Genomic DNA, 16,654 nt, shown 5'->3' on the forward strand with positions numbered 1-16,654 from the left:
CCCCCCCCACACACACACACACACACACACACACATTAAAAATAATTCCCAGTCGTTCCCCCGCACGTAAAATAAACTACAGAGCCCCCTCTCCTGCTTACCTTTTTGCATGCAGGAGGCTGTGAGGAAGCACATCGATCCCTGGTGATCCAGTGGTTGATTGGTAAGGTCTGCTGCATCCGACAGAGATCCCACAAGTCAGGTACGCGGCCTGTGACCGTGTACCTGACTTCTGAGCTGGCTGCAGGCCACATTGTACCGGCTCGCGGTCCGCAATTGGCCCGTGGACCGGTACTTTGGGACCACTGCTTTAGGCGATCCCTTAGGACTCATCTCTTCAGAGAAGCCTATCCCACCTCAAACTGACCACTCAACCATCACGTTCTCAAACAATTCATCCCCACACCGCTACCTCCTCATGTATCACTTGCCCCTCCCTTTGAGATTGTAAGCCCTCACGGGCAGGGCCCTCCTTACCATCTTGTCTTGAATTGTAATTGTCATGTCTTCATGTCATGTCTTCCTTATAATGTAAAGCGATGTGCAAACTGTGGCGCTATATAAATCCTGTATAATAATAATAATTAAGCCAGTCATGCTGAGCAGGGGGCACTGCTCAGCATGATAGGCTTAGAAAGATGCTATCCAATGTGCTAGAAAGAACCTATTACAAATGAGTTTATGCAACACGTGGTAACACGTAAATTATTCTTGTCCACTTCATCCCATTGTTTTGCTATCAATCAAAACACTGTCATGATGCACTATTGCACTAAATTTTTGTTCATTTGTTCATGTTTTAAAGGAAAACTATTGCCAGTAAGCACTTTTTAAGATGTATAACTTAACCACTAAAGGGAGCTCTCAGTAGCATAGTACAATACTCTGTATGTACTCCCTTAACATACTGTGTGTTGAGATATCAGCCATTTTGTGTACCGGAGTTGTCTTAGACTCACTCTCTATTTTTTTCTGATATTCAACCATTGAGTCTAGTGCAAACTTGCAATAATGCTAACTCCTGTCTAAGGCCTCATTCAGACCTACTGTATATCTATATATGCAATCGAGGGAACTTGCATTTTACTGCAGCAGGGTATTCTTTACCTGCCTTTTACAAAATGCAGCTGTCACCCATTCAAGTTAATGATCGGGTGACAGCTGCTGCATTTAAACGCTGGCACACCGCATGTAATCATATATGATACAATTATACGCGGTTAGGATTCAATCACTATCCCTGGATACACAATTATTGCATTTAAAAAAGCTTGACAAATATATGTCAAAGTGCGGGAAATGCTCAAAAATGTTTTTTTTTTTAAATCTGAAAAAAGCCTTGAAATGCTGATGCTCAGGTGTGAACAGTGCCTAAAAGCACAATCATTGTGCAGCCGAGAAAAGCAGATAGCAGCTAGAGCCTGCATGTATATTTATTAAATACGGCTTCACCCATGATGTATACATGTGCTGGCAAATTGTAAATAGCAACAAAAGTTTTAAAACTTTAACCTATATTAATACAATTAATAATATAAAGTTGATTTTCTTTTTATGTGATTATCTAAAAACACCGAAGAGACTGCACATTCTCTTGCAGCCATTTTGACAGTGTAAAGCCTTTTCTGTTTCACAGGATACAGAAGGAAACTTCATTGGACAGTGGTTGGATGTGACTCCTGATCATGGGATTGTGGATTTGAAATATCATTTGGCAAAAGAACTAAAACTTGGAGAGTACAAACTGAGTGTACCTAGTAAATGCTCTGAAATCTTTACTGTGGCTGAATATGGTGAGTTGCAGTAATTTGAAATTCGAACAAATGTATCTATATTCGTACATTTGGATGCATCCGAATTTCTCAATCACAGAAATAACAAATCTGAATGAATCCGAATGTTTGATAGCGAAATTTGGATTCATCATAATTTCATTCGGAACGAAACACAACAAGCTGGAGAGCTGTCATTTACCACTCTCTGGCTTCTCTGCACTTGTATCTGAAATGAAAACAATGTAACAAATATTGTTACAAAATGTAAAGAAAGAAAGAAGCTGAGAGATCTGTGTTATTCTGTAACCCGCTTCTGCTTCTTTGAGGACAGAATGTAAAGAATCTGACAGCTGTCACAGAATACACAAAGGTGTTTAATATTAATTACAAAAAAAAACATTTTAGGTCTGGTAGGAACGTTAGGAGGAACCCCATGTAATAATAATAATAATAATAATAATAATAACATAAAAACAGCATGTGGTTCCCCGGCAATTCAGGCAATTCATACCAGACCCTTTCGGTCTGGTAAGCTCATCTGCTTCTGAGTACCCCCATAGTACTAAGTGTCCCCAGTTATGAATGAATATGAAGTGCTTTAAATCACTTCCTGTTAATTCATGAGTTTCTGAATGGGGAGAAGTACTCACTACAGAGGCTTCTACCCATTCATAGTTGGATGATAGTAAATATTTTACTATTACCAGTTTTTGAATGAATGGGAAACCTCTGTACTGAGTGCTTTCCATTCATTTAGAACAGAGGCTGCAGAAAAAGAGATTGAGGACTCTGCGTCCTCAACTTCTTTTTCTATTTCAAAAGGAAAGCCGCCCCCCCCAACAGTAAACAAAACAATAATAATAAAAAAGACCCCCCCCCCCACACACACACATATTATACATGTGCAACAGTGTGTACCATATTGTGGTGTACGCCATGCACAAGTGCTGTGGTGCGTTGTTAAAAAGTGTTGCAGCGCCTGGCAAAGCGTTGTGACCCATTGCCGTGTGTTGTGATAAAATTTATGCCTGCATAATTATATCCCAACACAAACACCAACACAGTCCACAAATGATTTTAACATTAGTTGCCTTTTTTACAGTTGTGCGTTACTTTATTTTTTTTACAGTTTCGCAAAAAGGCGCAATTTAAATTTTACAAATATTTGTTATTGATTACCTCAATACAGTTTTATCTTTTACATTTAGTCTGAAGTTCAGTGTGATTTTATCAATTTAATTCTGTATTTTTATTGGTTTATTATTGATTGACATTTCTGCAATTATCACAGGACCTACAAAAAAGCAGCACCATCTTCTTACTTTACCGGGCCTGTGATTTCAGAAAATATATGGTTTGGGGGGTCATTTACAAATGCTAAAAGCTGCCATTGAAATTTTTTTTTAAAAGGTGAAAAATTGCAAAATTGGTGTGGCCAGCTGAAAAGCAGGGGGCTTGGCAGCGAAAGGGTTAGGCATCTTGCATTTGCTTTTATTTCTTCAATGGTAAGATTGCCCACTCATTACAGTTACAATGCGTATCACTCTGGTTCCTGTCTGGTGTCAGTTCTTTCCAACACTAAGCTGATTTTAGTAGTTAGTTACATTCAAATAGACGTGTTCTATATTACTGAAGATATTTCACCTATCATCCAAGTGGCTTTCCCACAACTTTGAATGCTTGAATGTGACTACTATCTATAACAACATAGTTCCTCTCTGTGTTTTTAAATAAAATGTTTTCTTTTTTAATATGTGTTTTTCTATTTATTCTGTTTATTTTTTTCAGTTTTGAAGAGGTTTGAGGTACACATCAATTTGCCACCCATTGTGGCTTCTGAAGCTAAATCCTTTCATCTGGGAGTTTGTGGCAGGTGAGATTAATGGCAGTACCAGTTCTGACACCTATTGCCTAAGGACCATGTCATACTTAGTCAACAGGTGTCAGAACATGTCTTACTTACAATCCTATCCCACCTGGCAATAACTGTAAGGGCAGTATGTTATTTAAAGCTGCCTCCAGTAAACCAGGTTGCAGGCACTCATGAAATGGTGATGGGAACCTGTTATTGCAGAAATATTTCCTGAAGTGAGATTTCTGTTCTGCCTTCTTTGCAGATCTAAAACCAAGCAGAAATGCCAGAAATATAAAGAAATTAACATTAAAATGATCCATCATAAAAGCTAAAGGATGACAGGCCTGACAAATCAGTCCTGACTAACTGGGTTTCTATTGCACTTTTCACGCACTTTGCATTTTCTTCCTTAATTCTCCCTCCCCAGAACACTAACAATAGGTAAAATAACATAGAACATATTTTTTCAGCCTCTGGTTGAAAACCTTCAAAAAGCCTTCATGCCCTACTGCTGTATCTGCATCACAATCTCTATTTGCATTAATTGAAGGTCCATCTCTCAATCTCCCAGGCTGTGGATGATTTTTCATTAAAATTTCTGGAGACTGCCCTTTCTACTCTGGCTATCATGCTGATGCTTTGGCTTCAATTGATTTTTTGTTACTGTCCTGGAACATGTAGAGACAGGGAATTCTGACACTTTTCTAATCCTCACTATTAAAACCAGACAGAGCAAGGCAAGTAGAATTTTAGAAGAAAGCCATCAATAGCAGCCCCTTTTCTTCTCTCATGACAAGTATACCTTAAGTGTCTCCATAGTCTAATATATAATGTGAGATAGAGCAGTATTATTAATGAATGTAAGAAAGTACATAAATATAGCCTATTTCTCATCTTCAATCTAGTTACACCTACGGAAAGCCGGTACAAGGTAACCTAGACATTCAAATCTGCAATTCACGTCATGCTTTGTATTCTTCATATCGTCAAAGCAGCGATGATGATGATGACGATGAACACGAATCAGGAAAATGCATCAAAATAACACACGCTAAGGTACATTTTTCGTGAAGGTTTTTTTCCACAATTAAATAGAAATACCCTCTGATCTCTGTGATTTAGGGGCAGTGAAGCATGATGTTGTTGTCCCTCCGGGTCTTTACGTCTTCATGTGATCCCAGCTGGCATATCTAGAAGATATGATGTCCGCACACCATTCTGCTTCGGAATATCATCTTTATTCGGATTCCTTTAGCATGATATGTCATGCTAAAGGAATCCGAGTAAAGATGATATTCTGAAGCAGAATGATGTGAGGACAACATCTCTTCTAAATTATATACTGTGGCGCCACCCACTAGTTGTTCCAGCACCCGTTGGATTCTGGGGTATAACGGTATGTTGCGCATAGGGGATATTCGTAAAACACAGCTGGCATATCTCCCTCAACTCTTGGCATAACTATAAAAAGTCCAAGGTTGGCTTTCCAGCCAGACTACCATCGTTACCAGCCTTAAGTAATAATATATTGCTTTGGGATATTTCCTTGGGAGTGCACAAAAAAAGCATGCTGCATCACCTGCACTATACCTGAATGCATAGGTTCCTAATTTGTATATAAGGAGAACTTAGGTAGGTGACAATAGCAGCCTGACTTGTTTATTGTTAAACTTGGCCTACCATATGTAAAATAATTTATCCACACTTTTTTAAATATGTGATAGTGAGATAATCCATTCTACAATTTAGCAGTATGGACACAGTATCAAGTTTACATCTGCGTGATAAAATCTGTAAGCAAATGTCCTCTTCCTTTCTGTCCCCTTCCTCTCTCTCACGCTCTTTATCCACATTTCCTTTCTTTAGACTGACAGTGATGGGTGTGTGTCCAAGGAGATCGACCTACATGCTTTCAACTTCACAGATAAAGATAAAAACCAGCATTTATACATTGCATCTTCACTGACAGAAGATGGTACAGGTGAGAATATAGAAAGTAACTATCAGTTTGAAGATCTGCAAGTACAGAATGTGAAAGTAAATCTGTGTCTTCCAGGCCACATGGAGAAAGCATCAGCTGACCTTTACCTTAGTAACCGTCACAAAGTTGAATTTGTGAATACTGGAATGTTATACCAAATCGGAGTTCCATTCACTGGCAAGGTATAGAGACAATGAAAATCAGGGAAGAGAAAAAGAGGTGTCATTTTATTCAAATCTATTTACCATGCATATAGATTTAATGTACTGGTTTTACTTCTGTGCTGACATGGTCTACTTAAAACAAATCTCCAGTTTTTTTTAAGCTCCCCCCCCCCTTCACCCCCTCCCTCCTCTCCACACATCTTTTATTTTTCCAAAATACCCTTCATACATTCCTTTTTATGTAAAACGGGAGTTGTAACTAACGTAAGTTCTTTTTTTTACAGATATGTAAGTGTTCCTAAGCCTATGGTGGCAATTTCTTTGCAAGCTTTTTCAGAGTTATAAATATTTTTTAGCCGGAGCAGTTCCTGAGAGGAAATGTCCAGTGGGTTGTACTTGGAAAGTAATAAATATTTGGGCTATATATTTAATGGATTGTGTGCCAAGAAGCCTCCCCAGAGGAAGAACTTTTCACGAAGATACAGAATTAGAATCCATTGCAGAATAGTATAGCTTTGAGAAATACAGAGGATGTTTTTCTTTTCTGCTGTTCTTGCAAGTAAAAAGACCACTTGCCTCTAGTACATTCTGACTGCATGGTTGGCCTAGCAAAGGACTGCCCAACAACTTTCATAGCAGGGAGTGTGAGGCTAGGTTCACACCTAGGTGATCTGTGACGGCACGCCAATTGTGCACAAAACCGTGCGGATTGCTGGGCGGTCACGGAGTCGCCCACCACAGCCAATCGCGCTGGCAGTGCCATTGTTTTCTAATGGCACCCCGGTCGCACCAGGCGGATCGCGATTCCACCCATGCAATTGAACACGATTAATGCAAAAAAAAAACACGCGTTGCAAAAAAAGGTACTTGTACCTTTTTTTAGCGATTGCCACACGGATGTAACCCCATTGAAATCAATTAAGCCACGCAGCAACCGCTGTGTGCACTAGCACACATTCTTGCGGTCCCAGGACACGCATCCCGGGTATCGCTCAGGCCTGAACCTAGCCTCAAAACTATATTCCCCAGGACCTAAAAGAAACATGAATTCCCAGAAATGAGGTAATGTCAATAATGAACTTTACATACAAGGCTTGAGAGAGTTGACACAGTCAATTCATCTCTTCATCTATAGGATAGCTGAGGCAGTCTCTCGAAAATAGAAGTGGGTCTCTTTCATATGCTGGAGGAACATCATGGTGATTCCATCTTGAGAAGCTTTACTTTCAGATAAGAGAGAAAAGAACGTTCCTGAATGACAAACGAGGAGGCAAATCCTAATGTGTTCTGTAGGCAGCTTACTGCCAACTCGATTCCATATGTGTCAACTGAGTTGCCTAAAATGCGAACTTAGAACTTGGCTGATGAATGTACAGGTAAACTGCAGGTTAAGCCAAGATTCTCTTAATGGGTGACCCTTCCAGCTTTGAGTCAAAGTTCCTGGACTTCCCCTTTTTGTCCCCCTGAACGAGGGGTGGTTATTGCTTTAACGGCTGGTGCAACTTTTTCAAAGCCTAAACCAGCCTGAGATAGAAGCTATCTCCCTGTAAATAACTCAGCCGCCGATTTTGTTACAATCAGAAATTTGGGTTTGCTGTTTACACAATCCTTGCGCTGGTGAGTATCAGTACTATGTTGCCGGCGTATAGTCTTAGAGAACCAGAGGTTCTACTATCAGGTTTGGTACCTCTTTGACATAGGTATTATAATTTATAAAGAGTACAGATAACTGTGTTTGTCTCCATTGACATTAATTTTGTAGGAGCGCTAACTGTCTGTGCCACATGGTCAGACTAACCATTTCACTGCTGACATACCCGATGGCCTCCTCAGATGTTCCTGCTTAACAGTATCTCCATTTAAGCATCCTGGACAAATGTTTGGATGTAGTCTATTAAAGTGTTTGTCAGGCTAAAAACAGTTTCTTGGGAGAAGAGAAGGAGTTAGAACCCATGTCTTGTTTTTACTGCATCTGGACCCCAGTTCGAGAGATCTTTCCTCTTTTTCCCTCCCTATGACAATGATTTTACCAGACAGGAACTGGGGGAAAATCTGCAAAAGGGAAATATACTGAAATAACAATGTACCAGGGGTTCTAGCCTTCCCCCACACTACTATAAAACATTTTTATTTGTGTCTGTGTTACTGTTAGAGAGTTTCCCTCACTTCCTGTCTGGTAAAACATTGTCAGCAGGACAGGAAGTGAGGATTAATCTTTCTAACAGTGCCCCCAGATATCAGTAAAACTTACAGGGGTTTTATTCCTTTCCCACTCTATCCAAAACTAAGACAGTTTTAGTTTAACATACACATACAATGAGCTGCCTGCTCTGATCGGGTATTCTGACAGGTGCCAATGCAAAGGGCGGCGATTCCTCAATCGACACGCTGTTTGTGTTGATGGAGGAATCACGTCCCCGCATTCAACCCGCTGGCTGAAGGAAAAATTGACAGGTATATGGCCAGCCTTACTTGAATGCAGTAAGAAAACTATAATGTCTTTTTTTTTTTTTCAATTATTCACCAAGCCAACCCAAATGTATATGTTACAGCACTTCTCCCATTATGCTAAACATGTTAAAGCTGTCTTTTTTTTCCCCCCCTCAGATTAAAGTAACTAATGAGGAGAAACAGCCCATGGCTAATGCGACTGTGGTGATAGCAATGACTAAAGGATTTTTTGAGATGGGTGTAACTTTGGCAACGCAAGAGACCAACAAAGATGGAGTGGCTCATTTTGCACTTAACACTGACTCGTGGACTGATAGCATAGTATTAACTGTAAGTTACTACTATAACAATGCAAACGTTTATGGCTTATATTTAAGTAGATCTTCAGTCAAGCTAACTTATTCTAAATGCAAAAGAGTGACTTTATTTATACTTTTGAAAGTCACTCTTTTGAGATTTGTGCATTAACAATAATTTGCAATCTGGTTGTAAACACTGGGTGGCACTGAGAAAACCAACTTTGCAAGTGGGAAAATTTTAATGGACTGAGGTGGAATATTATTTGGAAGATTCTGCTCATTTCCTGATCCTGTTTTTTATACATAATGGATGTTCTCTCATTGAAAAATACATATTTACAAGTTCCCCACAGCAGTGTGCACACAGCAGTACTGGGAAAATGCGGCTACATTGGGCATGGCTTAAATGGGTATGGTAAAATAAAGTCTGGGCTTACCAATAGTATCCGTACACAGTTACCAGAAAATACTAGACATGTGCATTCGGATTCGGACCAACAAAATTCAGTTGATTTGGCGGTTCATCCGAATCCAAAATAACAAATGTATTATATACCCGGATATATGAAACCTATATTGAGGCATACATAAATTCGTTTTCAGAACGCGCGGCGGCCATGTTGGCGCATGCCTGCCGCCATCCTGGATGTGAAGTGCTTGACGTCACATGACGGTGACGTCACGCGCTAAACGAGTGGTGACCATATAGGCCGCCGGCTTGTTTTGTGCAGGCATGCCGTCATATTTGAGTATACCAAGCAAATACCAAGATACACTCAAAGATGGTGGTGTGCGCGCAGAATGCAGGTTCAGTGTGCGGTTTCGGATTCGGAGGCTCTGCAAGCTGTTACCATTGTGGACCCTGCCTTTTTTGTTTTAAAACAACAAGCATTCCTGTTGAGAATATTCTCCTGTTTAAGGATCATGTTGAAAAGTGTCTGAAAACTTTTTTGAAGTCATTGTTCCCACTAGCTGGGCCTGCCTTGCAACCTGCTTTTGCTGTCATTTGAAATTGCCAGACTTTGGGATATGGACTAAGAAAATGCCTAAGGAACCTAAAACTATTACTGATTACTTGGTTTAGAGCTTATGCTTGCTGCATTGCACTATTGTGTTAATGAGTTAGTGGATATTGTCCATATCCTGTCTATTTATATGCAAAGAGCTGTTTGGATAAAATGTTGGTCTGCAGAATACCAATGTAAGAAACACTTGCTGCGGATGTCCTTCAGTGCTAAACATCATTTTGGTGCTTCCCTGGACAACTCTATTAAAGATGTCACTGGCAGAAAAAGTTATCTTTTGCCACAACAAATTAGCAAAAATTCTTCTGACTCTGATGCCAAGAAGAGTTATTTTGGTTTTACCTAGGCCTCTAGTTTTAGACTCCTAAATCCTCCAAGACTACGGACAAATCCTCTTCGCAATAAGGGGACAAATCCACTTTCTAAAGTGGGGGGACATGTGTTGGCAGAAGTGATGGCGCAAGAGATTTGATCACCAGAAAATGTTTGTCTCTTTCTCAACATTTGGAGCTCTGAACAATTTGACTAGCCCTTCAATGCAGGAATCCTCAAAGTGCTTTCCCTCCATTGTTTGCGTTTGCGTTTACGTCTCAGTTACAGCATCCTTTAGGAAGGCTGACTCTGTCATTCCTGAAGATGCCTGTAAGGAATTCTCGCCCCACCATCTCTTTGATTTTGGCAGATTATCATTCAACCTTATAGACGTAAAGTGTATTTCCACTTTTGCAGTCACATTTAGGAAAACCACTCCATATGTTCGTTATGTGTTCCTCACACTGCATACTGAAAAATAACTTCAAAAACAAGTTCTCACCTTTTAGATGTTTTGTTTAATCTGGCAAGATTGTGTTATCAAGAATTTTCTTTGCCCTTTCTCAGAGGTTTGTGCCAATGGAAGAATTGTGTTTTATCTGATAGGCTTCATTAACATACAATGGGCCAGCCACCTCTAAAAGGACAAGACACCTCACCACTCAGAGCCCCTCCTTATATTTAAAAAAGATGGAGGCAAGAAGAAATGTTAACCCTTAAAATTGTAATCCAAGCAAAAGCTATTTATACTGCAAGAATTTTTTTTTATTTTTAGCTTATGCTATGTGAATGGGAACATGTAACTCATTTAAAATAGGTGTTATCCCAGTTTGGCTGTGAAAGTGGAAATACCCTTTAAGGACAAGGTTCCACCATCTTCAATCAAGGCACACTCTACTAAATCTGTTAGTGCGTCATGGGTGTAACTGTACACTGTGTGCTGCTTTTTCATTTAATTAGAAAACTGGATTATAATGGGGAACATTTACACTGTACTGTTGCCTATTATAATCTATTTCTCTGATTAAATTATTACAGACAGGGCCGCTGTTCTATCAACAGGTTGGAATGTGTGACCGGTCATGTGGTCACACATTTCAATAGGTCAAGCATTCCAACGTTTGTCAGCTGTTCCAGGGCAGGTCGGCATCGCAAATCGTATGTGCAGGAGAACCGATCTGCCCTGGAACAGCTGATCGATCCTAAAATGTCACTTCTATAACACTTTTTGAGTGGGGTGGAATGTGAGATTGCACTCACAAAGTCAGATAGAAGTGACATTTCAGGAACTATTGGCGGTCACGCATTCCACCGCCAAAAAACTGGGCAGGATTACATTGAAATGTGTGACCACGTCACCGGTCACACATTGTAACGTAGTCACAAACTTTGATAGAACACCGCCATCAGGGGGGTATGGCCGGTACCTATGTGAGTGGTCTGGGCAGCCTGGGGGGCCTCTTACATGCGTATCAGCTGTACCAGGGGTGGCATGGCAGAGGTGACAGGGGAGGTGGTGGAGGAGGCTGGGCCCGAGCAGCGGCAGGTAAGAGGAGTTGGGTGGAGGTACAGGGAAATAGGCCCCTGGCAACCAGCCCACCTGAGACCATGGAGAGCCCACCATAGAGAGTCTCAGATGGGCTGTGCAGGATCTATGGTGTGCTTGGTAGGGTCACTCTCAGGTGGGCTCTGCGGGGTCTCAGGTAAGTCCAGAGTCCAGTACGTTATTAAGCCCTGAGTCCAGTGCGTTACTGCGACATTAGAGACCGCCGGGGGGGTTAAGGGGCCAGTGTGATCTGCTCCCGCACCCCCCCCCCCCTTCCCTCTTGGGAATTGGCCAACATTTAGTATCAAGATTCAAGTCCCATAGACTTCTAAGAGGTTCTCAGGTAAGTTCAGGGGGTTTGTGATTTTCAAGGAGGATTCAAATACCCCCCACAAACTGAATCCAGACATATTTGCTCATTCCTATTAAAAAGTCCATGTGACTGCCCCATGTCCAACTATGCAGGTTATTTACATTACATGGTTGTTATTGCCAGGGAAGGGGAAGGGGAAGGAGAGTGCACAGCCCTGCCTTACTCATAGCACTCTCCTCCCTGGCCTCGTATCAGACGTTGAGTAAAACCATGTTTGGTTAAGAAAGTGACAAAGTGGCTGGCTGGACATGATCTGTAAATCACATTGAATGTCTTGAGTTTCTGAGCAAATGCTAGCAGGTTCCCAGGTCTGGTAAATATTTTAAACACTTCAGGCTGGTAACTGCATCAAAGTGTATAACCATTTATTTTTATGCCACAGGCAGGATTGCAATCTGAAGACGGAGAACCTGATATGGGCATGGGACGCTTCGAAGATTCACCTAATATGTTATTTGTTCATCCATACTACTCTGAAAGCAAAAGCTTGCTCAGTGTGGAAACTATAAAAGACACCCTGCCATGTGACTCTGATTTTTCAGTGAAAGTGGATTATCACATCACTAAGGATCAGCTGGATAGTAAAACAGACCACATCTCATTCTTCTACTTTGTAAGTTTTATCTTTTTTTTGTAGGTAAAAGAAATCCAGATGTAAAATTATTTAGAAGTAAATTATATCTATGGTATGAAAAGAGATTCTGTTATCCAACTAATGGAAATATATACATGTAAAGAGACTTGAGTACCATCTGTGCATGTCAATTTACCTAAAAACAACAGTACATACTGAAATATTTGTAATGTACTGTAGGTATAATCCCATTATGAAGGCATGCCCTTTAACCTGTCTTTCTTAAATCTGAACTCCAGACAAACTACTAAATACACAGATGAATTAGATAGATGTTTTACCTGCCAAAGGATATGTGTTTCTGTCCATTCAGTTATAAGATATACAAAGCCTTGACAGAGACTGGCAGGGCAAAAGACCGCATTTTTTTTCTACTACCTTTAAAGGAGAACTATGAGATGAGTGATTTCCACTCACCTCATAGTTCTAGCCGACCTGTGACAATGAGACTGTAACAGGTCGGCTCAGTAGATCGGGAGGTGAGCGAACACATACCAGGTTCGCTCACCTCTCGATCCTGTCACGGCTCTCTGCCGTGACAGGGGGAGGGCTGGATTCTCGCTAACTGACGGAACGGACGGGGGAGGGGGCGGGTACAGCTGGCTCTGCCTCTAGATAGGCAGAGCCAGCTGTCACTCACGCAGCTGGGCGGATCCCGGCATCTATGTCGGGATCCGCTTCGGCATCTCAGTATACCACGAGCTGTAGCTCGCGGTATACTGAGCTTAGGGTACTGGGAGGACGCTAGTTTGTGTCCTCCCGTTACCCTAAGGAGAACTATGTGGAAAAACACTGACCCCATAGTTCTCCTTTAAGTAACACCGACAGATCATATACCTCCCCATGTCCATGGCTGGATAGCGAAAGACAAGCAGCAGACTGATGAGCTTATCTCTCTGTCATTCTGTTCTCTGCTGCTATTGGCATACTCCTTTTGATTGCAAGAGACTGATAGCAAGTCAATTTAAAGTACCTACACTGCTTACAAATACATATAAAATTGTATCACGCCCTCATTTCATGGTTCCCCTCAAAAATATTTTCTTTTTATGGATACTTTAAAATAAAAGCCAAAAGAGTACTGTACTGAAACGATGATATAGGGCCAAGATGATTTTTCTCATAAATATAGAAAACATGTAATATATATATATATTTTAAAAACTGTATTGTATAGTCGTCTATCATTAAAACAGATTAGGGTAGACCCCAGCAACCCGTTTTAACCACACCCTACTTCCCCCTCTGCACCCATTAATATATCACTTGTGTTAAGACATCAACAAGGTTGTCACAATCCTACAACACAGAAAAGGTAGAGAAGGGGCTGGAGATTAAAGACATAATAGAAAAATGTGTCTTTCAAGTATCAAAGGTTTTCACATGATAACCATACATTTAAATCATAATATATTTCAGCATTTTGAAACATAACCTGTTACTTCTGATTTTGTTTTTTGTTTTTCTTTTGTGCTTGGAGAGCCTTCATCACACACCCAGGCGAGTGTAAACATTGCTTTGTGTCTAATCAGACTTTATGCATCTGTCCTGTAATTGCAGACAAGAACTAAGAGCAGGAGAGGCATTAACTCTACGTTTGATGCAATGTCTTTAGTACCCAGAGCCATAAGTGACAATTTATGTGCTAAAATGCACTAAAGTAAAGACTAGACTAGACAAATATAAAAAAAAAAAATCACAAATCTTACTTTATACGTTTATCTCTAAACCCTCCACCCCGTGCAATTCCAGACCGTCAGTGGCAGAAAGCAATATGCATTTATCGAGGGGTCTCTGATGGCTTTCTATGTTTATATCCTGGTCTGCAGAATTTGGCATAATTTCCATAATTTAAAATGTTCTACAAGTGAACAACCAGCTTAGCTACTTGCCTGGAGTTCAGCTTTGAAGAGGTCCAACAGGAAGTGTAAGACCTCCTTGATGATTGCTAACCTGGGAAGTGGAACATATACATCAAGAGATTAGTGTCCAAGTCCCTGAGAGACATGAGAAACCATGAAGTTGTTTGTCCAAAATTTACTAAAAAATTGTGTTTTCATTAGGCTGAGCATATAAAGTGTAACTCCACTTTTTTCAGATTTGGCAGGATAAAACAGGACAGTAATGTGAGCTATTAATAATACAAATCATATCAATGTAATGTTTTATAGACATTCAATGAAGATAAAGTTTATTCCCATCAAGAATATAAACTAGATATCACGGAGCAATCAAGCGGTTCAGGTGAGTATTGCATCATATTATAAATGTCACTGTTATATTAGTACTACCATGGAATAGAATGGATAGAGCAACTTTGTTGTAATTTAAGAGCAACATATATATATATATAGATATCTATATATACATATATATATATAGATATACATATCTATCTATATGTATATCTATATATATATACACATATACACACACACACACACACACACACACACACACACACACACACACACGGAATTATTATTATAATGAGGAGATTTGTAATCACTCAATACAGCTAACCAATAGCTTTTCTAGCAGTGAGTTTTGGGTATGTTTATACAGAGTGTGTCCTTTTTTAACTCTCTTATATATTAAAATGGATCTACTGTCAAAATTAAATAAAAACATAACTAATGCAGTCTGATGATTCTCACTGTGTTACCGCATGCACTTTAACATGCTGTATTCCTGGAATTATTGTACATTGTGTTTAAAGTAGTACTAAAGCAACCCATGCTCACCTTTTCTCCAGCGAGGCAATATCCGCAAGCTCTCTTGCCATTGCCAGTATCTTTACCTGGTCTTCTGGGTCTGGCATCTTTTGGCTATCTCGATGGGCTGGGATGATACACCTCCAGTGCATACACACAGAATTTAATTCACCCTGGCACCAAGGCATGTTGAGAATATACACTGAGCTGCAGGAACATAGTATATATCTTCTGCAATATAAAGCCTGCCTGCCTGCTTGCAAATTGCGTGTGGTGGCAGAGTTCTGCTTTAAGGCAATCCAATTATTTTAATTTTTTTGTATTGTCCACACCATGACACACAGATGGGGCCCCAATATGTTTTAAATAACTATGCCAGACATTCCCAACTTTCCCAGAGGCTTCGGGAGTCTCCTGCTATAAGATATCGGCTCCCTGATGCCCGGGAGAGAAAACATTTATCCCGGAAAGGTTTACTCTAGCAGAATAAACGTTTCCGGGATCCCCTGCTATCTGTTTTTTTTTTTATTTTGGTTTGTTTTTGACAGCGGGGCTGTCGGCACCGTCGGAGTAAAGTAAAAAAAAAAAAACAACAGACAGCATGGGAATGAATAGCTAGGCTGCTATTGGCTATTTTAATTTGCAATAGCCAATAGCAGGCCGGCTATTGCACCCGCCCACTGCTGCTGTCAGCAGTTTTTGGTTTTTTTTTTCTGGGCTGTCCATCCAGTTTCACTTTGTATGCTTTTGCTGAGAGAAATCTGAATTGTGGTACAAGTTATTTTGAGGGGGTTGTAGAGAACACAAATATGTAATTGTTTATTTGTAAAGGGGCTGTAATAGCAGTGATGTATAGCAATCCTATGAAACGTGTCCACTTTCTGTTACATTACATTCACTAAATATTATGTGGCATCCTTTGGTAATGTCCAGTGGTCTCATATAAGGCCCCATATATCAAGTAAGTTGATGCCTACTGAGTTAGAGAGAAGTCAGACTCTTACAGGATTATTCACCAAAGAATGAAGAGTTTGGAGAAGGCAGGAGAAGTGAACAATCTAGGACAACATAGCTGAACTGGAAAGTGAGCATTGTGTATGTTTAACTGTTTCTGTAGAATGTTTTAATTTTTTTTTTTTTTTAAAAGCATTGTTGATAAAGTATGTAAGAAAGTTTAATTTTGTGTATCAAACTGTTTGAAGTCCTCTGTGCAGAAGACTGTGCAAGCTGTCTGTAACAATTGTCACTCTAATTCAGAGTATGTATGTTTTCTGTCTAGATCTCCATGGATCTTTCCCCATAAAGGTTCATCTAGATGCCGAATTGTCCCCCGAATTTTTCATTGTTGCCTATGCTATTCTGCCAAAAGGAGAAACTCTCGGTGGCATCAATATTTTCCAAACGTCAGTGTGCTTTGGAAACAAGGTAAGTAAAAAGAAGTTCTGGTCTATTTAATTAGATAAAGTGCATTTACGGCTCAATTTGCAAAATATATTAACCCATGCCAGACGAAACCCACACTCTA

General features: G+C 40.2%; 1 protein-coding gene across 1 annotated transcript in view; it reads left to right on the forward strand.

The window, feature by feature from the left end:
* Positions 1-16,654, forward strand: part of LOC108799967 (alpha-2-macroglobulin-like protein 1) — a gene marked incomplete at its 3' end in the record, with an annotated part of 73,330 nt that overhangs the window by 8,042 nt on the left and 48,634 nt on the right. The window contains exons 6-14 of the mRNA XM_018571917.1: positions 1,637-1,793; positions 3,564-3,648; positions 4,536-4,686; positions 5,497-5,611; positions 5,687-5,793; positions 8,383-8,556; positions 12,164-12,394; positions 14,587-14,659; positions 16,409-16,554. Coding sequence (XP_018427419.1) covers positions 1,637-1,793; positions 3,564-3,648; positions 4,536-4,686; positions 5,497-5,611; positions 5,687-5,793; positions 8,383-8,556; positions 12,164-12,394; positions 14,587-14,659; positions 16,409-16,554 — 1,239 coding nt within the window. The remainder of the gene's footprint in view (positions 1-1,636; positions 1,794-3,563; positions 3,649-4,535; positions 4,687-5,496; positions 5,612-5,686; positions 5,794-8,382; positions 8,557-12,163; positions 12,395-14,586; positions 14,660-16,408; positions 16,555-16,654) is intronic.

Source organism: Nanorana parkeri, unplaced genomic scaffold (assembly GCF_000935625.1).
Source record: "Nanorana parkeri isolate BGI_ZX_2015 unplaced genomic scaffold, ASM93562v1 scaffold1863, whole genome shotgun sequence".
NCBI lineage: Eukaryota > Metazoa > Chordata > Amphibia > Anura > Dicroglossidae > Nanorana > Nanorana parkeri.